Genomic DNA, 25440 nt, shown 5'->3' on the forward strand with positions numbered 1-25440 from the left:
ACTGTTGGAAAGCTTAAGGAACTTAGTAGAACAACGGATGTGTATTCACCTATGTCAGCTATTTTGCTTATCTTGTTTGGCTCCGGGGGCCAAGTATATGTTGGCTCCTCCAGTATATGCAGCTGTGTTCCCATGAATGTTTCCAAAGTATATAGCACAAAGGGTCGACGGGTATATCTTGTTTCCCCTTCAGAATGACAAATGTATCCTCAACAGCTGTATGTATCTTGTAGCCCCCACAAAATGATATATGTATCCTGCATACCCAATTATCCCCTAATAGATACATGTACAGGGTCTATAGGTCAGCCAAATGACGTAAAAAGACGTAAGCAAAGTTGTTTGTTACCGGCTATAAAGGTAGGCCGCTTGGCCATGAAAGGTGTCTCTCTCTTCTGGCACTAGCCGATCAGAGCACCCGCTCAGCTGACCGATCAATAAAGGGAATGGTACTCATCTTCCAGTCTCCGTGCCTCCTTGGTGTAATTAGGTAAGCTCCAGGGGGAAACGAGCCCTTTTGGCTAACAGCACCCCTTTGGGAATGCATTTATGTATGGGGCGAGACGTTTTACGGGCTTTCTAGAGGGACCAGTGATAACCACTGCAAACTTCTCTAGTGCAAACGAGGTCCTGAAGAGAAAAATAAAATGAAATCTTGGGGGCTTACCGAAAACAGCCTTGGATGCTTGGCTAGGTTTCTAATCAAAGGTTCAAGGAAAGAGTGGGTGGCTGGTATCTGGAGAGCAGTCTGTGCATGGAGGAGATAACACACCATCATCCTCTCACCCATTTGTAATCCCAGAAAACCAGTTAGCAGGCGTTAAGGCTGAGAGACCACATTGGTAACGTGTGGGAAGAAACCCCTGCCCTTTGGCCCACACAGGCCCCAAAGCTCCGGTCACAGGTGCATTTCAGGACCCATGCTGGCAAGTATGGAGGGAATGTAGAGTGACATGGGGGTGAGGGTGGGTGCCAGTGGTGCAGGGCAGGATCATGGGGGGATAGCGGGTCAGGGGGGCAGGAAGCACCAGGGAAAGGGGATGTAGCAATGCCGGATGGGGTAGTGGTGGGGCAGGAGTGTGTGGGGGGAGGCTGGGTGCTAGGGCAGGGGACAGCACCCAGGGGGGAGGAAGGGGAGCTGTGTCAGTGCTGGGGGGTGGGGGGAAGTGGTGGGGCAGGCGCTGGAGAGGATGCTGAGGCAGTGTAGCTGAGGGGGGGGTGTCTAGGTCGGAGGAAACACTGGGGGGAGGCCGAGGCAGGGGCGGGACAGCGCTTGACTGGAAGGCCGAGGCGGGAGCGCGCCTCCTCTCCTTACAGTGCTCGGAGGCGGGAGCACGCGCCCGCCGTGGGCCGCGCCGCTGGGAGCGCGCCCGCCCTACCGGGGCACGCGCAGCAGGGCGCAGCCTCCCTCTGTCTCCTCCCCTCCGCCGAGCGTGGGGCCGGGCGGGCGGAGTCTCCCTGGCTCCCCCCAGCCCCGCCGGGCTGACGTGGCCCGGCTCGGACATGGCGGACGGCAGCAGGCAGATCAAACTGGCCGCGGCCAAGAAGAAGGTAACGATCCCGGGGAGCCGGAGCCGGGCCCGGGCCTTCCCTGAACCCGGGGCCGAGCGGGGAAGGCGGCCCCGAGCCCTCCCCCCGCAGGCCTGTGGGAGAGGCCCGGTCTCCCCGGCCCAGCTCCCCAGCGACCCTGGAGCTGCAGCCTGTGCCCCGCGCTCGGTCGGGGCGAGGCCTCGCTGCTGCCTGCCCCAGCCCCGTGGGGATCCCCCTCGCGTTCCCCCGCCGCTTCCGTAGGGAAGCGAGGGCCCCAGAGGCCTGTACGGGAGGGGCCCCCAGGGCTCCCCGGAGGGGGCGGCGGCCCCCCTTTAGCTTTGTAAGGGAGGCTACATTCCCCACCCCGCCCCCATAGGGACAGCCCAGGTCTGCCCCCCCCCCCCGAACTCTGCCCCGAGTGCAGGTGAGCCCGCGCGAGCTCCCAGCCCCTGCACCCGGGCAGAGTCACTGCAGCAGCATTCGGAGTTTCCAGGTGCTCACAAGTCTGTAGGTGGGTGGGCCCGACTAACCTGCCTGTAGAGATTTGGTTTCTGTGATGGTGTCAGAAGGGTAGGACCTTGTGTGATCTTGGCCATGGGGATTGTTCCCCCAGACTCTTCATTCGCAGCCTGCCCAGAGGAGCTGACACCTTTAGAGGATTCAGTGATTGCTCTAGAGGCTTTGGGGCCCTCCTGTTTAAGAGCCTCATGTGTGCATAACAATTCAGAGGTATTCTTCTAACAGCAGTGACATCTTCACTGTAAACCCTGTAGGGTGAATCTCGTTTTAGAGCTTATGTTCAGAAACCCAGACACAAGAGGGCTTGTTAAGATATAATATGGCCTGAGTTCACTGTTGGTTTGTTCTCTTGTATTGATGCAGTAACTGCAAACATAACTTATCACTGATCTGTCACAGTGAGATACATCTGTGTGTTAGGACTTCAGATTCTTACTCCTGCACATGTGATATAGTCTGGCAGGTAGCATGGCTTTATATATATCTAGGCAAGTCAGACCTATTTTATATTAAGTGTTTACATGCTGTAGCACAGGGGAAGTCAATTCTTACTCCTTTTTCTCAGCTGAAGGAATATCAGCAGAAGAATAGCCCTGGAGCAACAGCATCAGCCAAGAAGAAACGAAAAAGTAAAGATGGAAGTAGACCTGAAACTCCAACAAATGATGACAGAAAGTCTCCAGAGAACGTGAGTAGCTTGTTCTTTTCTTATTCCAAATTAATTGCCACCTTTTCCTGTCTGCCAGCCAGTTTTTCTTCATCTGAAGGAGAATTTTGACAGTGTAGTATGTGAAGGAGAGGGTACATTTCATATACTGATAGTACCAGTGTTTAGAACAGAAAGTAGCTAAAATTACCTAATGTTGCATGATGGGGTCAGGTAATATGTGGCCCTATGAGCATATACTGGAAATGGCCAGTGTTGATATTTTGAGACTTGTTTTGATAGAGATAGTTAACATGAATTCCTTTGGCTACAGCAATCCTTTGATCAGTATTCTCACTCTGTCCTTTTTCTGAGCCATTTCTCTTTCCCCTTTTCTTTCACCTCCTTTAGATTCAGAACATTCTGAAGGTGCTGGTGTCAGACCTTAATCGATCCAATGGGGTAGCCATACCCTCATTGGACAAGAGGAAGGTGAGGCAGTGTTCAGAATCCATCTGACTAGCTTGCTGTTCATACTGCATGCTTCAGAGTCTATTCAAACTGGCTTTGATTTTTGGTGGAACCTCATTCTGACATTTGTTGTCAGTTGCTTGAGTTTTGTTGCTGTTATCATTAACACTGAGCTATTTTTAATGTGCTTTTTGTTCTATTATGTTTTCCTTGGATTTGTGTCACATTTAAAATGTGAAGTGAGAAGTGCCAAGGACTTTCCCTTATGATAAGGCTGCAAAAGATCAGCTGCTTTGGGATTATGTCAGGAATCTTGGGTGAGGTTGTGTGCAATACACTGACTGTAGAGACACCCCACCGTTCCTTTTCCCACTCAGTGTGTTTCCAGGGGGATATAGCATGGGGGCATAAAACCATTGTTTAAACTGGAATACAAGCTGGGTTTGTTAGTTTCTTAGCCCATAATCTTCTTGTTTGCATGTCATTGTTTTATTTATAAGTACCACATCTCTGAAGGGCATGTTCTTGCTTATCTTTAATCAGCCAGTTGCCCTGAGTAAGCTGTGTAGTTATTCCAACCAACTCATTTTGTGACAGGTGATGAAACTTGCACATGTGATGTAGTCTGGCAAGTAACATGGCTTTAAATATATCTAGGCAAGGAAGACAGACATATTTTATATTAAGTGTTTACATGCTGTAGCACAGGGGAAGTCAATAGGCGGACTGCGGGCTGCCAGACATGTTTGAACAGACTGCAAAATCTTTTTATTTACTACTTCTTATCATTATTCTTGTGGTGTGGAAAAATGTTTCTCTGGAGTCTGGACCTTGACTATACCTTGACCAAGAAATTTGGACATTGACTCAAAATAATTTACTACCCCTGCTGTAGCGTCTTTGTATTCCCTCTGCTCCTGAGAATGAAGGGTAAAAGGAAGATTTCAACTTGTTATAAGAGACAAGTGTACAAGAACAAACTTATAACAGCCTTTAATTTTCAGTGTATTTTATTACCAAAAATTCCATTTAATTTAAGTTAAAGTTGTGATAAAACTTAGAAAACTCAACATAGAACCTCATTTGCCGTTTAACTTTATGGTATTGTCTGCAAAGGGCTCCACTCTAACTTTTGAATTCACTTTCTCACCAAATTAACCATTATGATACTGGTGTGTGTATATATGTGTGTGTATATATGTGTGTATATGTATATATATTTTGGTTCCAGCCATAGAAATTGTGTTAATTACTGTGGGACTTAAAATGGCTTCTGTGCAATGAAACCTGCATGCTGTGATAGATGAGATAAGTTTTTCACTAGTTTTCTGAGCATGATTATGAAGCAACTGACCTCAGAGATATACAGTGCACATAGAGAGCTCTTGCACCTATGTTGTTTGTATGTTTATGGGAAAGTATGAGAATGACAGGAAAATTTATGCAAGGCCCATCTCTGTGGGATTGGATGTGCCATGATAGCATCAGATTGTGCACACTATGACTGGAGTTTTCCTTTTGTATGGGGTCTATTTTCCATGTACTAAACATGGGTATAATTTAAGGTTAATAGGTGGGCATATCAGAGAAAGCAACTAGTTGTCTGTTACATTCATGGTGTTCTGTCTTCAAATGAAGGCCAGACCTATGCTTGGGCTTTTAGTGCTGTTGTGAATGCAGAGAAATTACTCTTTCATTTGTGACAGGTTTCAGAGGGGTAGCCATGTTAGTCTGTATCAACAAAAACAACAAGGAGTCCTTGTGGCACCTTAGAGACTAATACATTTATTTGGGCATAAGCTTTTGTGGGCTAGAACCCACTTCATCAGATGCATGGAGTGAAAAATACATTAAGCAGGTATAAACATACAGCACATGAAAAGATGGGAGTTGCCTTATGTGGCTCATTCCCAACAGTTGACAAGAAGGGGTGAATATCAACAGGGGGAAAATGCCCAAATAAATTTGTTAGTCTCTAAGGTGCCATAAGGACTCCTCATTTTTTCTTTCTTTTGTCTTGATGTCCTGAGTGCTTCTTTTATCTTCCTTTGCATGGAGAGGGGTTTTGGTCTGCAGAGCTATTTCGATTTTCATCTTGGAGGCTGTGGATTGTTATGCCCAGGGTCTTCAAGAGCAACTTGAAAATTAGCCTTTAACTGTAGCCTCTAATGAAAGAGAGAATTTCTGTTCCCAGTTGTCTTGCTGAGAGAACTCCTGAGTCAGGAAAATGCTGCTCTGAACACTCACTTGATGCTAATAGGCAGAAAAGCTGAATGCTGGCAGCTGAGCTAATGCTGTCATTGGTGTCTTAACACAGCCTGGCAAATCCCTCCCACCTCACCCACTGTAGCTTTCTGGTTGTGTGGCAGGGAGAGACGCTAACAGAACAGGAGCCCTTGAGAAAAAGCAAATGGATCCTAGTGTGTATGAGTCTGGGTGGAGTTACTAGCTTTTTATTGAGTTATTAGAATTTCACAAGTTTAATTTTTGGAATGAGTATTTTGGTATTTTTAACATGCCCCTCAGCAAATTAGCTCTTTATGCTGCTTTCTTCTCAAAGCTCCTTTTCTGAGAATGACTTTTGTCACTATTACTGCTACCTTATATTGATTACATCTTTGAGCATGGTGCCCTAGATATGTAAAAAGACATGGTCCTACCCTGAAAAACTAAAAAATACAATTAAAATCAAATACTGCATTGGGGTGGAGAGGGATTCCTTCTGTCCGCTTTGTAGTCTGTGTTGGTCATTTCCTAAACCAGTATCAGGGCAAAATAACCTGAGATTGGAAGCACTGGTGAGGTGGAGGGATACATTAAATGTTGTTAGGAATATTAAGTATATTGAACTCTGACAGCATGAATCAATCCTGCTAAAAAGACTTTAAAAAATTGGCATTGGCTTTCCCCATTCATCTAGCTCAGTGATCTTGTTAGTTTCATCAAGTCCATGTCCTATACCTTGGTGTTTGTAGAATTTGGGAGAAGTTCTGATCAGGAAGGAAACAGGAGGCAGCAAAATCCCTCTCTGCTCCTCCATGAAGGGGGAAGGGAAGAGAGAAATGTTTCATCTTCTGTCTGAGCAGCCAGGAAGGAGGTGCTGGAATAAGAGAGGAAACTATCAAATGGAGTTGCAGAGAGCCACAGAATGCTTGTGAGGCTTGTCTTGACGTTGCACTGACATTTGCTTTGTAGCCTCTATATATGATGACTGATTGCAGTGTGGCAATGTAATGACACACATTGCAACAGGATGCTGGAATGTTGCACTGGGACTTTGTGGCTCTCCAGAACTACTTGTCCTGCAGGGTTGAAGGTAGATATGAGGGATTCTCCAGTTGCTCTGTAGTTTGGTAGAGGTAGTTGGTGTTAGATTATGTCTCTCCCACAAACACCAAACTTATTTCAGTACAGAGATACAAAGATGCATTTCTTGACCCTCTTCCCCACTTAGGGCAAACTCAGCTCTAGCATATGAAGGTGTCACTTCTCTGGATTCCCACAGGAGTTGCATTTGCTTACACCAGGGCTGAGTTTGGTCTTTTGATTTATAATGCCCTCTTAGGCCTGGTCTACACCTAAAACTTAGATCGACCTAACCGCATCGCTCAGGGGTGCGAAAAATTCTCACCCCTCAGAGATGTAGTTAAGCTGACCTAAGCCGTAGTGTAGACACCACTAAGTCAATGGATTCTTTCTTCCATCAACCTAGCTACCGCCTCTTGAGTGGGTGGATTTACAATAGCAATGGAAAACCCCCTTCTGTCACTGTAGTAAGTGTCTACACTGGTGTGCTACGGCAGCATAGCTGCAGCTGTGCCATTGTAGCCACCTTGTAGTGTAGCTGTACCCTTAGTGTCAAACTCTTCAGTTGAGAGCATTCCACAAATTTCAGGAAAGGATGTGGGGGATTAACACTTGAGTCAAACTAATCCAGTTCTTGAGTGGTCACTAACCCATTCTGTTCCATCTCCATTTGTGCTCATTGACCAGTGTTCTCTCCAGAGACAGTCTGAATGTGGTGCTTTGCAAAGCAGAGCCAGTAGATCTGGCATTGCCCTTGTTCAATCTGCTATAGTTCCCTTGCAGTAAACGTAGCAGCTCTATTTCCGCATGCAGGTTTACAGTCTGGCAAACAAACTGCCCCTCATTAAAGAAGTGAGCTGGATTGCCAGACACTAATTCTGGATAAGGCCCCCTCATCCAAGCTGGAGACTGGGACAGTAGACGACAGTGTTTATTATTCAGTGAAGAAAAACAGGTTGATGGATTGACCTGGCTTGCTCTGGGGAGAACAGTTTTTTGCCAAAACACGTCTGTAGTTGACCACAGTGCTCACTTGGCATGTTTTGTGCATGGAGATCACATGGGTATTGTATTCACATGTTTGTGTGTGTCCCTTCCTCCTGCATGTAGATTGTAATCCTTGTGCTATATTTTGTGACAGGCATACTTTGACAGTGATGTTTCCGCTCATAATGCTGAACAGCTTGCTGCTGATGTCCCCGTGTTATCTAACAGCAACAGCCTACCTAGCTGTGGCTCTGTCATGCCTGGTCCTGGTAGCATACCACTGTCACAGGTTTGTGAGCATTTGCATCCTGAATACCACCAGTGCACTGATGATGCCCGTCTTATGCTAAGCTGAAATGTTTGACTAGCACATGTTTTCCAAACAAGTGTGTAATTCTCTCCCCTCCACTCAGTCTTGGTCCAGCTGTGAGCAAAATGAGTTTCACACCATGTAAAAAGCTTTAGGATTTACATCCTATGTTGGTTATTTCCCTTCCTCTCCCCCAGGGACCAGCCTCAGGAAAAGAAGGGTCTCCTCCAACTGGAGTAACCTTCCTTTCTTTACAAAATGTTTAAGAATTAAATTGAACCTTTCCAACAAGGCAAATAGTTTGTGATATTGAGGAACTGTTCAAGGCTTTGACTGACCTACTGTAATATTCATCGGGTAAATACTACATAAGGCCTTTCAACTTGTTACATGAGGAGTCCCAAAATTAGCAAAAATTATCCACAATGTAGGCCTGACTTGGGTTGTGCTTTCAGTGTTAGGTTCCCCTTTGGACGGACTGTGGTAATGACAAATGCTATGTAATCAGAGTCCTAGGGTGTGTTTGAGTGTGCCTGAGTCGTGTGTGACTGTGTGTCTCTCCCTCTCTCTTTTTTCCCCCTCTGGTATAGTCATGTGATTCTTGTGTTTTACCTCACAGATACAAGATGCCGATGATCCTAAAAATGCTTTGGATGAAAATAGGTGAGTGTCTTTGTTTAATAAAAAGTGCTTGTAACAGGGTCCTAAAGAGTCCAATAAGTTAACTTTGCTTGTAGAAATTACCCTCAGTGCTGTCCAGGCCTGGGCAGTTCCATGAATGGACCCGCTCCTAAAGGAATGCATTGTCTTTCTCCATTCTCAGGTCTCTCTCATCGACAGAGAGTCTCCGCCAGTTGTCTGAGCAGCTCAATGGCTTGGTGTCACAGGTACCATTTAATTCCATTTTTTTTAAAACTCAAGCTGGGGGAGGGGGAGGAGGTAAGTAGCCAGTACAGTAATATTCCTTTTAATCCCAGAGTTCTTTGCAGCCAGCCCACTAAACAATAAGACATTTGAACACTGAAAAGCAGAAACCATTGTTTTAGGAATGTGAAACTCAGTCAGTGGGAAGAAAACCAGAGTGGGAATTGGAGGACAAGCATGTATTAATGGAAACATGCTCTCTCAATTCAGTGGCAGTAAATCTGTGATACATGGTCTATATATTTCACCTAAGACCATTTCTGTAGATGCTGTGGGCAGAGGTCAACAGACCAGACCAGTATGTATGGTCACATTATGTACCAACCTTTGTATGGTGCCTTGATAAACTTAAAGTGAAAGGCACTAGGTAAATATTGTGCTGTTGGGGGTATGTTTGTACACCCCCCTCCTGTTTTATATTGAGCTTGTGCCCTTGGGATATTCAATTCAGTTACTCTTCCTGACTTTTTCTTGTAGTCCACATCCTATGTGAATGGCGAAAGTGCTGTGTCTTCCACAAATATGAAGGAGATGGAGGTAAGAACTCAGTTTCTGATTCCAACATTCACTTGGATAATATCACTGCTGATCACCCAATGGGACCTTCAGTGATTGTTGTATTGAATCTTCTCAGTAACGCAGTGTGGTTTATAACCCTGACAGCGAAGCTATGCCCAACATTTGGAGCCAAGCATCGGTCGCAGCTCCACCTTTGGATGCTGGAGCTATTAAGGACCCATCCTGAGTGCAGCCACTACTCCCAGTTAATGTCTTTAAATGGGAGTGAGATCTTTATTGGAATGGATACAACATCTTGCCATCTAGCATATACTTGTTAAAAGTGAAATGTTTTTTGGGGACTCAAACTAGATCAAAATTGTGATACTGATTTATTTTCTGTCCTAATAATTGCCTTTTTTCCCCTTCTCCTCTGCCCCCTTCCTTCTCCTCCTTCTGTCTGCATGCGCCCATCAGACACGTTACCAGGAGCTGGCAGTAGCCCTAGATTCCAGCAATCTAACTAACAAACAGCTCAGTACAAAACTAGAGGAATTGGTAAGAAACAATCCAGCCAACCAGTTTGACATTGTCCTTGCTGCTTCTCCATGCTCTCTGGGTGTCTGCAAGATTATGGGTTCTTTTACAGTGCCACAAGGGAAGCTGTTCTCACAGCATTGTATGGAGAACAAAGTGGATTTTATGGACATTCCCATTCAGAGGGTAAAAAGTCAAATTAAAAGATGACTCCTGAATTTATTGGCTTGTCTGAGCCATATGAAATATAGTCACGGGGTTTTAGGTAACCGTACTTTGCCATAGGTGATTAGCATCATGATAAAGCAACTAATCCTGGGACAGATCGGCATCCACTGAATTCAGTGGGAGCAGGAGCAGGCTCAGTGGTAGCAACATTAAAATCTGTGTGTTCTTCAGTTGATCTTGCTGTTCCAACTTTGTCTGCAGAGTGGGAGTAATGGGGTTAGGAGTGAGCATAGGGACTGGTATCTGATCATCTCTGCATCTGTGGCACTTTGAATGAACCACTTTGTCCTATAGCCTGCATGGATGTTGCTGCTGCTTTTCAGCCTGTTGCTTTAACACAGCAAGAAACACAACCGCAAAGGATTAGTTTCAGTCTGAAAAGAGCCTGCTTGGTTTGAAATATTTTTCTCCTTGTTTCATTCCCCCCACTTTCCTCCCTGCAGTTTAGGGCTCTCCTCAGTGCATCCCACGGCCCCTTTTGTTTTGCTGCATTGTTTTTCCCCTTGTATCCCTTTTTCTCTTGTAGTATTGAGGCTGGGCGGCAATTTCCACCTGTTATCAGAGCAGTGCCCACCAGCGACTGTCGCTGTTTGCCTGCTTCCACACAGGCATATGAAGTGGTCTCTTGCCTGGAATTACACAAGGCCTATGCTGTACTCCCGGGTTTGCACTTGTCCACTGGTTCTGTTAGGATCAAAGCCTCCAATATATTCTCCTTCCACACACAATCACCTTCCTAAAATGCGTCTTGAGTAGGATTAGATAAACAGCTTAGCCAAAGTTGATGTCTGTGACTCCTGTGGAAAAGACAGTAGCTAGCTATTGATAGCAAATAGGAACATTGCTCAACATATCACAGTGGCTGCTCGTATAGCGTGGTATAGAATCTCTGATCACTTTGTCTTCATGCCGTGCACCCCCACCCCACCCCCCAGAACCTAGCACTGTTTTTCTCATTAAACCTCCAACCACCTCTCCAGTGAGATTAGAACAGGTTGGGACAGTATTGTGTATATGCTAGCGCTTTCTCCATGCTTTGTCCTTAGTCCTCCCGTCTGATCCACGTGGACAGGGGATTCCTGTGCACTGGCAGAGCCATGCTGACTTAAATGGGGCTCCACATGGTATAAAAGTCTCTTTACGCAGGCTCAGGGCTTTAACGTATTGTCAATGTAGTGTCTAAAAACATCTGAGGGAAGGGAGGAGAGAATGTGGTTCTCTTTATAGGATTCTGATGTATCATTAATGTGATATAACATCAAGTACTACAATAATAAACACCTTAAAACATAGGATGTGAATTTAACAGGGATGATGTTGAAATCAAATATAATAAGCATTTTGGGTTTTATTACCTAAGCAGTTCTAGTGTGGAATGGGGATGTTCTTTTGAAGACTAAAGAACATACACTGAGCTGGCTAATACACTTCTCAGGAGCCACATGCCATGACCCTAGAATCTATAGTTTTAATAGTTGAAACATCCTGTCTTTGTAGCAAATGCTGAAAAGATTTAACAGAACTCCTGTTTGCAATAGCTAGCCATGTGTCCCATGTCTTTGGTTAAGATTGAAGACAGATTTACTGATCTCGTCAGTAAGAAAGTGATTGTTAGTACTGATGCATCAATTTTGCTCCTTCTGCAGAAACTGCAAAACCAAGAGGCTATGAATCAGCTGGAGAAGGTAAAATGCCTCCAATAAACCCTCATCTTAGGATAGGTACATCAGTAGATGTTCTTCTCCCCAAGAGGAGCGGATATTTGTGGAGTACTGTGGCGCAGACATACATGACCCAGCCTTAGGTGGATAAAATGTGTGAAGATAGCATTATATACGTTATAGAGGGCACTGGGAAGTCCTTCTGCACGCCATCCTAGTTTGGTTTAAAAAACATCAAGTACTACATCATCAAGTACTACTAAAAAAACCCAAACTCATAGTTAGAATGCTTACATATAGCTTTCCTTAGGCAAACATAATTAGCTGGCATAGCTGACATACTGGCAAAACCAAAGGAAAAGTGTCTGTTCCAGTCCACTGTCACAAATGCTGAGTGGGATTAAAAAACTCTGAAATGAAAACATTTAATATATTGTAAAGTTTCTCCTTACTGTTATCATCATCATAAAATCATAGGGTTAGAAGAGACCACAAAGGTCATCTAATCTAACCCCCTGCTAACATATTTTAAAGGAGATTCAACCCTTACCTTGAATAAGTGTCTTTTTATATTAAAAGTTACCAACCTCCACTGGTAACATGCTCTGTCTATAACTTGCACCTTATTTTTCCTTTTCCAAGATAACATTAATGAAAGATCCCATTTCATTCATAACTAAAGTTCTTGTTACTTAGAAACGTTGTCAGGTAGTTTAGGCCCAAAATGGAGATTTTTGTACTTTGACCTTTTTTTTTTTAAACAAGACCTTATGTTAAAATGAATTTTTATTGAATTTCAATTCAATTAAGCAGATGTGCTTATGTTTAGATTTAAACATTCCCCTATAATTTGCAATCCAAAAACTGCAGGATTGTGCTATTGTGTGAGAACCTCAATGTAAAAGAGCCTAATCCATTGCCCATGCTGAGCAAAGTGCAAAACATAAATACAAAGTTTAAATGGTGAACTGCAAATTAGGTCTTTAAAATTTTGTGTCAATTGGATATTATTATTACCACAAGAAACCTAGGTTACAATTGTATTTAAAAAAAAAAGTCCCATTTAAAAAAAAATTTTTTTTGTGTTTAATGTGCATGGTTTCTTTACACAGGAAAAGAAGGGGTTTGAACAGAAGTTTGCCAAGGAGCAAGGAGCACTGAGGGAACAGCTACAGGTAAGAGAGAACTTTTCCATTTCAGTCATATCATCTGGTCTTCACTTGGCTTTTTCTGGACTTCCTAACACTGGGATGTTCTTCCTTCTGAAATTCATCTATTCATCCAGCTATTCAGGAAAGGCATTTGGTCAGCCAGACTGTAGACTCATCCTATGGATTTATGTTAATCTTTCTGCCTTTAGTGAATTATCTTTTTGTGACTGCTGTGGAGATGTAGTTCCAAGCACAGGTGTCCCACATTGAGCTGCTGTTTTCTTTTCCCAAAGGTTCATATCCAGACTATTGGAATCCTAGTCTCTGAGAAATCTGAATTGCAGACAGCACTAGCACATACACAACAAGCTGCCCGGCAGAAATCAGGTAGATTGACTTTGAGCATTCAACTGAGGTTGTTGGAACTAACCAAGGATCTTGAGTCATGGGCACTGTATTCACTGGCAGGCTGCCCATAACACTCAGTGACTTCTTAATGATAAATACTTGGCACAATTATTGTTTCTATCATCCAAGCTATCCCCAAAATCAGACCCCATTGATTCCAGAAGAATCAAGGTTCTTTTGTATGTTGCTAAAACCCTGTTACGACTGTTAGATACTGGTGATTATCCAGGCTGTTACTTTCTTACCGTCCTGTTGGCTGCTTTTCAGCTGAACACCACAGCTCAGCTGTCACGGTAAGATAAGTTTTCATTCTCAGCTGAACTCCAGCAATTTTCTGTATTATAAAAGTGATAAATAAGCACCCACTGCTTTTTCATCTGCAGACAAAGGGGGTATCATCTCCATTTCACAGATGAGGAAGCTGAGGCACAGAGAGGTTAACTTGCCCAAGGTCACACGGGAGTCAGTGGCAGAGTCAGAATAGAACCCAGCTCTGTTGACTTCCAGACCTGTATCCACTGCGCCATGCTACCTTCCTTAAAGTGGGGGAGAGTTTAAGAATTTGTGGGCTGAGAAGAACGTGTAGTTCAGCCAGTTTTGTAAAACTGTTTGCAGCCTAGCCCCACCTGAATCTGTTTTGACTTGTTCAGGAGAAGCTGAAGACCTTGCTGCACGGTTGCAGTCATCTCGCCAGAGGGTATCTGAGCTGGAACGCACTCTGTCCTCCATCTCTACGCAGCAGAAACAGCTGGAGAAAGTAAGAGTTACCCCCCATTTACACTTTAACAGTTGTGCTCTTTCCGGTGCATCTTTCACTAAACTGCTGCATGCTTAATGGTCCCATCTTTGAGAAGAGGGAGGCACAAGCCCTGTAAACAAAGTTCTGTACCCTTCATGATCAAGGCAGACTTTTTTTCACTTTTTGCAGCCACTAATCTTTGATCAAAACTTCTGTTTTCAGATCTGGCACCTCGCTTCATCTGTCTTGCCAAATCCAAACAATGAAAGCCCAGGAGCTTCTCCATCAAAGAGACACTTTAGTATTGGTGCTAATCCAGACCTTTGCAACACAACCTCATGGCTAGTTACTGGTGTCAGTTTGAAAAGACTGACCAGATAGGCTTAGCTCTGGTGCTGGCTGGCTGTAGCCTGATACGAGGTTCCAGGCAAATCCGTTCTGAGGTTCCAGCCATAATACTGCTGTGAATTCAAGTTCTTGACCTTCTTAGTTCCACATTAGCTGATCTGTAGAAGGCTGAGAATAGTTAGTTTGAAGCTTTCCTTGTTGGTTAGAGTCGGGGGTTGATTTGTGTATGTTTTCCTCTTTCTCTAGCATAATAGAGAGGTAGTGAAGGAGCGAGACAGCCTGAAACTGGATCTGTACAAACAAAGGTCAGTCCTACTCTGTATGTTACTGCAGGTCCAGTAATGTTGAACCCTGTGAGAGCTGCCCTCTCATGCCTAGAATACAAGGGGTCTCTTCCGGTGCACAGCCTGTCCTCCTTTCAGCCACCAGAAAGGACCAGATTGTAAATTTACCTCATGAGTAACAAAGAACTAGTGGCAAAAGTAAGGATTATTGCTAATTTCTTTCTGTCTCTCAGCAAAGGCAGTGAGGAACTCAAGCAGCAGAACTCGGAACTGTCGGAGAAGCTTCACTCCCTGGTCTCTAAGAACTCAGGCATGAAACTGGATTTGGAGGATTTGCATAAGAAACTGGAAATGGCTGAGCTGATGATTCAACAGGTGATTGCAGTGTTATTGGGAGGTGGATATAAGGATAAGGCCTTGCTCTGAAGGTGGGAAAGGGGATCGTAGGTCAAAAGAGAATTGACCACTGGGTGGCTTTTACTCACTACCATTTACCAAACAGCATACAGTGCTTCACAGAGACAACTTCCGAATGAAGAGGTCTTCATCAAGGTTTATGGAGAATGGGAGCCTGTTCTCTGAGGAGTTTGGAGTGGTGGACCATAGACACCATGACATCCCAAGGATTGGACTAGTGTCTCTTTCAGTTTTTTTTAAGGCCAGAAGGGGCCATTCAATCATATAGTCTGACATCCAGTGTAACATAGGCCAGAGAACGTCATCCGGTTATTCTTGGATTGGATTGTTTGACTGATGTATATCTTTCAGAGATGTAGGAAAGAGGAGCTGCCCCAATAAGGTACTAGCGGCTGCTATCTCCTTCATACAGTAGATAGAACTGTTGTATAGGGCAGAACCCCCATGTCAGCCTGTTTCTAAACAGCTAGTCATCTCAACCCATACTTTTTTTTAATATAAACTTGTTGAACTAGAACAAAGAGGAATTTACAGAACCATAGCAATTACCACATGGATCGTGTCACAGGTTGCAATCAAAGGGAAGAGGTATAGAAGAAAACAAGGAATGCAGGCATTTCCCATAACTTCTTTGATTTTCTTGGCAGTTTTCAAGTCAGTCAGGGATTTTAGATGCAAACCAGCAGTTGCAGTTGGCATTGGAAGAGCGGGCAAACCTGGAAACACAGATTACTCAGGTAAGAGAGCATATGGAATATGCTGAGGATCCATATTGCAGCCTTTGTAGGGAAACTTGTCTGGCAGGGCAAAAGAGTGTGAGACTCTGCACTAATACTGGTCTCCTCCAGCTGTACTCTTTGAGCAATAATGCTCCAGTTTCCTCTGTCGTCCTGAGCAGCTGTCAGAGTCGCTTCGCCAGCTCCAGGTTGAAAGGGATCAGTACGTAGAGAAGCTGAAGGAGGAGGGCAGTATCTGGCAGCAGCGGGTACAGCAGCTCTCTGAGCAGGTAAAAACAGCAGCATCTTCTCTGGTGTATGTGGAGGCATTATTGTTACTGATGCTGGGGAGGCTGACTCTACTGATTTGACTCCTGCCTTTCTGGGACCATACAGGTCCATACGCTGATGGAGGAAAAGGAGAAGAATGTGACCCAGATTCAAGAGCTGGAAGCCAGTGTTGCTGAGATGCTAAGCAGATCAGGTAGGCTCAATCAGAGCTTAGCATTGTGGAGCTAAAGCAAGGCTTCGCATGCCCATTATGTAGAACTTCAGTACAGAGAAGGGGCAGTAGGTTTGATATCCCCAAACCATAAGGACAGTTAGAAAGGATTTGTGAGAAACTTACCAGCCTAGTGCCTGTCAAACAAGACCTTTCAAACCATCACCCAGCCATGTCTGCCTGTTCTTATCCACCTGACCAAACCTCCAGCTCCTATGGTCCAGTGAAGAGGAAAGAGAACTCTGGTTCATCTGTGCTGTCCTAACACCCAGCCAGGTGGAGAAAAGCTTCTTAGTGGGGAACTAAGGCCTGGTCTACACTGGGGGAAGCTAATAGCGTAGCTGAACTCGAACTACCTTAGTTCGAACTACTTACCCGTCCTGACGGCGCGGGATCGAAGTCCGCGGCTCCCCCGTCGACTCCGCCACCGCCGTTCATGGTGGTGGAGTTCCGGAGTCGACGGGAGCGCGTTCGGAGTTCGATATATCGCGTCTCATCTAGACGCGATATATCAAACTCCGAGAAGTCGATCGCTACCCGCCGACCCGGGCAGGTAGTATGGAGCTAACAGCACATAGCAGCAAGCTGTGGTCTTTCTCCTCTCGTTTTGTCTCTTCCTAGGAACCATCTGCTCCCAGAGGGAGGGTTGGATAGTGCTGTCAGTGACACACCCTTAGATAGAGGGGTTGATTGTTGTGTTGGCTGAGGAAAGGCCTATTCACATTAAAGGGTTCTGTACCTCTAACCTATTGTGAATGGTGCAGCCCTCCAACCAGCTGATTATAACTCCATTTCCTCAGCAGCTAAGGCTAATGACCGTGAGCCTGCCCTGCCAGAAGGGCCCACGGAAGCTGAGCTGAGCCTGCAACAAGAGGTCCAGCGGCTGCAACAAGAGAAGGAGGAACTTCATGGGCAGTACCAGGCCCAGGTGCGGGATAACGAGCAGCTGAGCCACCTCAACCAGGAGCAGGAGGAGCGGCTGCAGGAGCTCGAGAAGACTGTGCAGCGCTATAGCGAGGAGTCTGTGGACAGACAGCAGATCCTGGAAAACATGCAGAGCGACAAGGCCACCATCAGCCGGGCTCTCAGCCAAAACCGGGAGCTGAAGGAGCAGCTGGCTGAGCTGCAGAATGGCTTTGTCAAACTGGTACGTCTCTCCCGGGCAGGCAGTCCTTTGAACTCCAGGGTACAATCGTAGTGCAGCATGAACAGCGACGCTGACCTCTGGGCAGAAGCATTGTCCTGGCCTTGTCTGCTGCTGCTTTGGTTGTGACAGCTCTAGCATTAGACCTCGGTGTGGTGGAACTATACAGTCTTTCTAACTCCCTAGTGAGCTGCTGGGGGATCACCCAATTATCTCTGCTTGTCTCAACAGGGTTTTCTTCTTTCCTTCCCTTGTGTCCTCCACCCTCAACTTGACTGCTTTTTCTCTGCCTTGGGCATTTCTCCTGGCTCTTTGTCCTTGAGGGCCCTGTTGTCTGTCTCCATATTTGCATGCCTGTCACCCATGAGGAGGCTCTTCCCAACTTCTTTCGCCTCTTTCACTGCTGTCAGTATTACTCCTCCTGCCCCTGCATCCTGTTCCTAGCTTCGTGCCTTTCATTGCAGCATAAAGCTCCCCAGCATCCTCTTCAGGGCTCTGCAGTCTTGCTCCCTGTGTCTTTGCCCTCTTGTCCTTGCATTCTCCCTCTAGTTACCTGCTCTCTTCAGTCCTCTCTGAACTCCTCCCTTTGTCTCCTCACCCTCTTCACTCTGCCTCTTTTTTTTTTTATGCCACCCCTGTGCTTGGCCAGTGAGAGGCTGTGCTGTGTGCCAAAACCCTTTTCTCTTATGGCACCTTCCCTGTTTTGATCCTCATGCTATTGTCCCCTCGCTGTCTTGCTCAAGCTCTTATCCCAGTTTTGTGTTCCTCTGTCTGAATTAGAATGACTGAGGGCAGGGACTTTGGGCCCAATACAGCTACTTACACGCCAGGATTGCAATACCCCTCCATTTCAAGAGGAATTGCACCATGTTATGCTAACACTGAGTACGGCCTGTGGACTTGGTTTGTAAAGTGCTATGTACATTTATGGTGCTTGATTTAGGGCAGTTTTCTGATATGGTGGCTCTGCATCATTTCAGACAAATGAGAACATGGAGGTGACAAGTGCCCTGCAGTCGGAGCTGCATGTGAAGAAGGAATTGGCCAAGAAGATTGGGCAGCTACAGGAGAAGCTGGCTGAGCTCACAGAGACGGTAATGCACTGCGGTACAGCAGCAGGGTGATAACGTACCAGGTTCTGAAATAGGATAGGCTTTGATGTAAAGATGGAAATTGTTCATTTTCACAGCAGTCTGGGAGCCAGTCTTCACCATGTACCTTGTCTGCACCCTGCTGTGGATGTCTGGCATTTGTGCCAGTCAGAGTTTAGTAGGGTGAAGCGCCCGCTTCTGGCTCATTCAAGGGGTGATACTGACAATTGTCTCCTAGCTGGAGTAAGAAAAGATCTGGTGCCAACTGCCACAGTCTACAGGAGAGTCAGAAGCTGCCTTGTTTCCCATGCTGAAAAGGAGGGTGGTGCTGTGGGATTTATGCCCTGTGAAGATGAGGATATGCAGGGGATAGTCTTCAGCTGTGTGTGTAGAGTTGGAGCTTTCGGTGATGGGTTGATCTTATTCTGTTTGTCAGGTGGAACTGAAAACGCGGGAGGCCCAGGGCCTTCAGGAGCAGCGGGATCAGTACTATGGCCACTTGCAACAGTATACTGTGGCGTACCAGCATCTGGCCAACGAGAAGGAAGAGCTGCATAAACAGTACTTGCTTCAGACACAGCTCATGGACCGTCTGCAGCATGAAGAAGTGCAAGGCAAAGTGACAGCGGAGTTGCACCTCAAGGAGCTGCAGCAGACCAAGGTAATGGGGATAGGCAAGTGTTGAAGGATGGTAGGCAGGACTCTGTGTATATGTTGTACTTTCTGCATTACCCTGTGTGGGTGCTGGGGCTTCCTGCATTACAGACAGGCTTGTGGTCAAAACATACAATTTTTCTATTGCTGGTGAAAATATTGGGAATCTAGTTTAGCTGGTGCAGGTCTCAAGTGTGTGGGAGCCATCCAGCCCCTCCAGTGATTTCCTGCTTCTCTTACAGGAAAGCCTGGCAGCTGTAGCCAAAGAAAACAGAGAGCTGCAGGCCCAGATCAGTCAGTTAGCAGCAGAGTTGGACGATAGCGTGTTGCACCGAGTGGAAGGTACCGGCAGTCTTGTCTTTAGCCCAGCCCAAGCTTCCACCTGGACTATCTATTGTTAAAGCTCCTTTGTATATTTCCTTTCTCTCATAGGAGATGGAGTGGAGAATGAAAAGATGGTAGAAGAAACTGTGAAATCTTCACTCGTGATCCCAGAGGATTTTGAAAGCCATGAAGAAATGGTGAGTCCATAGTATGCAGCAAAGCTTCTTTCTTCCAATTATGCATAAGTACTTGTAAAGTGGGCAGGTCACACTCCCCTAGCAGGGAGGCTGTGTGCATACGATTGCTATCTGCCCATGCAATGAGCATGCACACACACAGAGGCATAGTCAAAGCCCCATGTGCACTGCAGCAGGCACCCAGGATTCTGCAGCAGTCTGGTGTGGCAGACTGGAATCTATTGGCAGCTTCCATTAAATGAAAAATGGAGGGTAAAAAATAATATATGAAAATAACCCAGTCAGCTCAGTAGCTCTTGTCTTATTCTGATGCTATATCCCTTAGCTTGGGAGGCAGGTTGGGATTGGTGCATCTTCTGGCTATTTTTGCTAGAATGATCATTAGTGAAAATAGGTACTTATTTATAAAGTGTACACATGTCATCTTGGGGTTCAGATTTAACCCACTGAGGGGAATTGGACAGGTGAGACCTCTTGGGCTATTTCCTGCTTCAGTTTACTCTCATTACATTTTTCAGATTTGATCTTCACAGCTGGGAGGGCCAAGATCATAACTCTTTAAAATGAAAGCTGAGGCTTTGTGTCCCCGTTCTGCAGTAAGCAATTGATTCCACAGTAAGCTTTGCAGCTGCAGAATTGTGGATCACACAGGGCCCTGGGCAAGGTCTAATGCAGAGGACTAGGAATAAGTCCCCTCAAATTCTGATCCCAGCTAGAATGCTGACTCACTGTAGGCGGTTTTCCCCATCTATAAAATAAGGATAATCTTTACCTACCGCCCAGAGATACTGGGAGTTGATTGGGTAGTAGAGCTCCATAGATGAAAAGCACTTCAGTGCTTTTCATCTGAAATTGCCTTTTAGGTCACTTTCTTGACATCTGCCATGTCCCAAGTGGAGAAGGAGCGAGAGGAGATGAGACAGCAGCTGGCGGAGCAGAAACGACAATGTAGAGGTCTCCTGCAGCAAATCGCTGCTCTGAGGCAGGAGCAGCAACATAATGTCACATCGGGTGGAGGTAAAGCTCTGCACTGGTTGTATGGGAGGGGGAGTGCACTAGAAAGAGCCACATGGAGTGGGTGTGTGTGCAAGTGCATGCATTTGCCTCTCCCAGTATCAATCAGACTTGCAGTTTTATTGCTCTTCCACAAACCGTACACACTGAATCTGCGTGTCCTTTCCAGGTTACACCACAGACACTGTCCCAGTGGAGGTTCATGAGGCTTTAAAAACTGCCATGGAGAAACTACAGGTGAGCAACTGAACCCCCAGCTGGGCTCTGGAGCCCGGCATCCGGCCCCACGGTATAGCAGACCAAGACTATGTTGCAAGGGAATAAATAGCAAGTCTGGTTTCTATGACACAACTACCTCCTTTCCTGGGTTTCCTGTGAATGGCTTATCACTTCTGCATCTAGCCTTTGGGATGCTCAGCATGGCCTGCAATAGTTTAAACTCAAAGGGAATGGGTGTAGGGGGCTGGCATTGGTCCTTGATCTTTTTTTGACGACATAGTGGTGGGGCACGCTCAATACCAGTCTCCCCAATGCAGATGAGTGAGAAACTGCTGCTAGAGGCTTAGCAATCTTGAAGCTTTCAGTGCCTGGGAAGCTGTGCTGTTATAGTGGAGAGAAGTTGAAAGGATTCCTTATCCCTGTGGTGTCACTCTCTCTAGCTGTGTTTCCTTCTCCTCCTTTATCCAGCAAATCAGCCAGGTTCTCCCACAGGAGACAAGTTGGGAGGAAAGAACAGTATTGTTTCCTAAGCTCACGCTGACCTGGAAGGTGCTCAGTCGGGGGATTGTTGACCCCCTTATGTGTTCTTTGTGCAAGTGTAGTTATTCAGAAGGCTGATGCTGGTTATGTGTTCAGTCCCGCTTCACAGACCTGATGCACGAGAAGGCTGACCTGAAGGACCGAGTGGAGGAGCTTGAGCATCGCTGCATACAGCTGTCTGGCGAAACAGACACAATTGGTAAGATTAACCAGCATGAGAGCAAGCTAGACAACCTCTTCAGAGTGCCCAGGGTGTTAATGGAGCCTGACCATTCAGCCACCAACCAAATTTCTACTACCAGGCCTTCAGGTACCCAAAAATTACCCTGCTGGGTAAGAGACTTCCAGTCTGGTGTCCAGATTGGCTATCAACTGGATTCTAAAGCCCCATAGTTCATTTACCCACTGATATAAAGTTCAGGCAGAGAGAGCTTTATAATATTGTAACCCCTCGGTGCATTGTCTCTGCCTTATGCTTTTCTGCTGTGTTCCAGGGGAGTATATTGCATTGTACCAGAGTCAGAGGGCTATCCTAAAACAGCGGCACCGGGAGAAAGAGGAGTATATCAGCCGGCTGGCCCAGGATAAGGAAGAGATGAAGGTAAGGGATCCGTCCTATCGAAATAGTTCTCGCACCCTGGATAAGAGGCCAGGAAGCACAAGCGGAATGTGCATGTGCGAAAGCTGATCTCAGCAGATGAGTGGCAGGCATCAAAAGGACATAAACAATACAAACTTTTCTATAAAACTGCCAGTTTTCTGAATTCAGATCTGTAGCACTAGCTGCTGTTCAGCTGTTGGTCTCTCCCGAGATTATCTCCTTGTGCCAGATTCACTACTGGTTTGGTGAAGTACAGTACAGCAAACTCATTTTCAAAATGCCTGAAACCAGGACTGTGTGTGTCTGTCAGGATGAGTGACCTGCTCAGTGAGGTGCAAACCTACCAATTGTAAGAAGCAACTTGGAATTCTGATGGGGAAACTGCTCTCTGCAGACTTGGCACCTGCCATTCAGGGTGTGGTCTAGTGTGCTTGCAACTGAGTGTGGTTGACCTGGAAATACTGGCCAACTGTCTGGGCGGGGGGGGGAATGTGGTAGAGCAAGCCGTACGTACTGTCTGTGGCCACAGGGAGGACATGTATGTTTCATAGGTTTTGTTTTATTTGCTAACTTGCTACAGATGAAGTTATTGGAGCTCCAGGAGTTGGTGATGCGTCTGGTTGGGGAGAGAAATGAATGGTACAGCAAGTATTTGGCAGCTGCTCAGAACCCAGACATGCTAGTAAGTCAAGAAAGTGGAAGTGCCATTGCAGTTGAGAGGCGCATTGAACTGAATGCTACCGATGGAGAAGGTGAGCAATATCCTGTGCAGCAAAGTGCTAGCAGCAACTCCTGCTGGTTAGCAGGGAACCAGACTACTTGGTGTTGGGATGGGAATAGTAACTTGCCTTGTCTTTGTTCTTCACAGGACTGCGAGAGGTGAGTTTAGCAGATGAGCCAGAACAGGAGGCTGCAGTTCTTCAGTCCCACGTATCTAGTCATAGCAAAGGCCCCCAGCCCAGTCCAGAGGATCCCACTGCTAAGCAAATCATGCAACTTCTGAGAGAAATCCAGAACCCTCAGGAGAGGGTGGGGTCCCTGTTGGAAAACCCCTGCATTCCTTTCTTCTATCGTGCCGATGAGAACGATGAGGTCAAGATCATGGTGATTTAAATGGCATGAGGAACCTGGCGTGCGGCAATTTTCTGTGAGCCTGTTAAGTACCCAAACTGCTTAAACTCACCCTGTATCTCTGTCCAGACAGTCTGGATAGATTTCCTCTTCATGGGGAAAGGGGGATTGCATCAGACAGAACTCGAGCACCAGACCTTTTCATCTCTCCTTGTTCTCTCTCCTCCTGTTACTTGGTGCACTCTGAGTACAGACTCTGACTTGAAGTAATCATGTGAGGCAGTCGGTAGTGCTGCCTCTGCTGGCCCACATGAAAGTGGCGGGACTTTTTCATGACCTCTGACAGAGTAACTTGAACACTTTTATTTCCTAGCTCTCTGACAGGACTCTGCTGCTGGCAGCCAGCTTCTCGGCAGTGATTGGCTTGTGACTGTTGCACAAACCATGATTGCTATCTGCCCATCTCCTTCCAAAAGGCTCCTAAAGTAACTTATTCTGGCAACAGACTCCTTGGATTCTGAATGATTATTTGTGTGTTTCCCACCATGTATCTGAAACTTCCCATCTTTCTCTACAGCCTGTCTCCTGCACTGTATCTGAAACCAGTCTTGTTAGTCCCAAACAGCCAAAAGACACAGGCTTCTTGCCTGACTAGGCAGCACTACAGAAACTTTTATTCACATTAGATAGGAGGGAAGTGGCCAAGGGTTGCCTTCTGAGTCCTCTTGGGACAGATGCTTGGTTACTTGGCATAAGCTTTATGTGGTTGGTTGAGGGTGGGGTGGAAATGTAACTGCACTTTGAAGGATGATGTTTCACCTTGTTTGTCTGAAAGTTTTATTTATATAAAAAAAGGGAGAAATAAGTAAAAGCAAATCACTTAATAAATGTGCTTTTGTTTTGAATTTCTGGACTCTGGGATTTTAGTTCCCCATCTCTTGGATTCCTTTTTCTCCCTACATCTCCACACGGACTAGCTGAGTGCATTAGCGACCTGCTGGGCTGACCGTAGTCTGCTCCTGGTAATTCCAGACACACATGCAAGAGGTGGAGCTCTTCACCTGGAAACGCTTCAATGTTGCAAAACTGACTGAGGCAAAAACAAGGTGACACACATTTGAGTTGAATGTTTGTGCTGAAAGAATCAGTTCCCTGATCTAGAAGCCAAGAAAATGGATTGTGATGAATGGAGCAACTCACTGAAAGACACTGTAAAGATGGTGTGTACAGAGCTCGACCACCATGGGTTACCATCTCCATCATCTGCTAGGAATAACACCAGTGTCTGATAAGTAAATATGGGTTTCAAATCTAGAACTTGTTGTCTGCTGTCTTGGCTCAGCAATCCCAGTGGCAGGTCTCGAAGGAGAACTCTCTGGGGAGTGTGTGTGTATGTATTTTAAGGAGACCTAACTTATATAAAGTTGTGCAACAAATTCCAGGTTGATGACTTAAAAGCACATGCACATGCTTGACTCCCATTAGTACCATTCTGTTTGGAACAGAGAGGCTCTGGCAAACAGAGGCTATGCTAGTTTATGATTTTCTTAGTTAAAATTCTGCAGGTCCTTTCTATAATCAGTTCTGTTTTATTTTGAACGAGCCTTTTTTTAACCTGGTACAGGGAACAGTTGTTCCACAGCAAAAAGCATGTGATGTTTGGGATTTTTTTTAATGAATTTAAACGTTTATTTTAGTGGGGAAAGAGGTTCTGTGGAATAAAATCCATTCACTCCTCTGAAATTTGAACAGCTGAATGTTAGCCTTTCGGGGGAGGACAGAAACTGTTTTTAAGTCCTTTCATTTGAACAGCCCTGGTATTGACTGTCAGTGTTGTGGGCAGAGTGCACTGCTGGAGGCATCAGGCAGGGCACTATCAAGGTGGGCCTACGAGCTCCTGTTTGCACGAGTTTGTGTACATAGTGTATCTGTGTAACATTTTGTATATTCCTTGAAGAAAAAATACTGCCCCTTGCAGCATTTTTGCCTGCTGGGGTTGCTCATAACCTGTATTATAAAAAATGATCTAACTGCAGTGGGGAAGGGTTGTGATTTAATACAGTGTGTTGTTATTATAAAAGGAGTAAATATTTATTGGGTGTTCTATTCCAGGAATGTGAAAGAAAACACTGTTGGAGAAATTTTTGCATTCTGCTTCAGAGGTGATTTAATCCTGTTATAAATTCTTTCTTTCTGAATAAAATTATTCAGGCAAGCACTGACTGTGTGCACGTTTTCTCTTCAGATCATCTTGAAATTTGGCTAGGAAAACTGATAGTGGATTCTTCCTTTCAGAGAGAGATCTTGGTTGAAGGTGGGGTGGAAATGTAACTGCACTTTGAAGGATGATGTTTCACCTTGTTTGTCTGAAAGTTTTATTTATATAAAAAAAGGGAGAAATAA

At 45.6% G+C, this 25440-nt stretch overlaps 1 protein-coding gene across 8 annotated transcripts; it reads left to right on the forward strand.

The window, feature by feature from the left end:
- The first annotated feature begins 1398 nt into the window (after nucleotides 1–1398).
- On the forward strand, nucleotides 1399–25440 carry GOLGA2 (golgin A2). 8 transcript variants are annotated; one of them, XR_005589953.1, is made up of 29 exons: nucleotides 1399–1551; nucleotides 2615–2737; nucleotides 3107–3187; nucleotides 7614–7748; nucleotides 8389–8432; nucleotides 8593–8656; nucleotides 9171–9230; nucleotides 9669–9749; nucleotides 11603–11641; nucleotides 12730–12792; nucleotides 13062–13155; nucleotides 13827–13933; nucleotides 14510–14568; nucleotides 14781–14922; nucleotides 15612–15701; nucleotides 15863–15970; nucleotides 16077–16164; nucleotides 16983–17329; nucleotides 18307–18420; nucleotides 18854–19078; nucleotides 19314–19413; nucleotides 19504–19592; nucleotides 20456–20609; nucleotides 20776–20843; nucleotides 21462–21564; nucleotides 21860–21966; nucleotides 22547–22718; nucleotides 22835–23813; nucleotides 25352–25440. XR_005589953.1 is itself a non-coding variant. In XM_039506860.1 (28 exons), exons 1-28 carry the CDS (start codon nucleotides 1504–1506, stop codon nucleotides 23077–23079), a joined length of 3150 nt encoding a protein of 1049 aa, XP_039362794.1. In that variant the 5' UTR covers nucleotides 1399–1503; the 3' UTR covers nucleotides 23080–25255. The 8 variants fall into 8 exon arrangements, 7 of the variants coding, with proteins under 7 accessions (XP_039362794.1, XP_039362795.1, XP_039362797.1 ...); XM_039506860.1 differs by lacking the exon at nucleotides 25352–25440 and having other exon boundaries at nucleotides 22835–25255; XM_039506861.1 differs by lacking the exon at nucleotides 25352–25440 and having other exon boundaries at nucleotides 16986–17329; nucleotides 22835–25255.

Source organism: Mauremys reevesii, linkage group 19 (genome assembly GCF_016161935.1).
Source record: "Mauremys reevesii isolate NIE-2019 linkage group 19, ASM1616193v1, whole genome shotgun sequence".
Classification (NCBI taxonomy): domain Eukaryota; kingdom Metazoa; phylum Chordata; order Testudines; family Geoemydidae; genus Mauremys; species Mauremys reevesii.

Excerpts from the sequence above, each read along its gene's own strand:
- GOLGA2 (XM_039506860.1), top strand. The coding sequence starts at position 1,504 with ATGGCGGACGGCAGCAGGCAGATCAAACTGGCCGCGGCCAAGAAGAAG. Across the intron at positions 9,750-11,602 it reads GTACAAAACTAGAGGAATTG|AAACTGCAAAACCAAGAGGC; the intron begins GTAAGAAACAAT and ends CTCCTTCTGCAG. Across the intron at positions 20,610-20,775 it reads TAATGTCACATCGGGTGGAG|GTTACACCACAGACACTGTC; the intron begins GTAAAGCTCTGC and ends TGTCCTTTCCAG.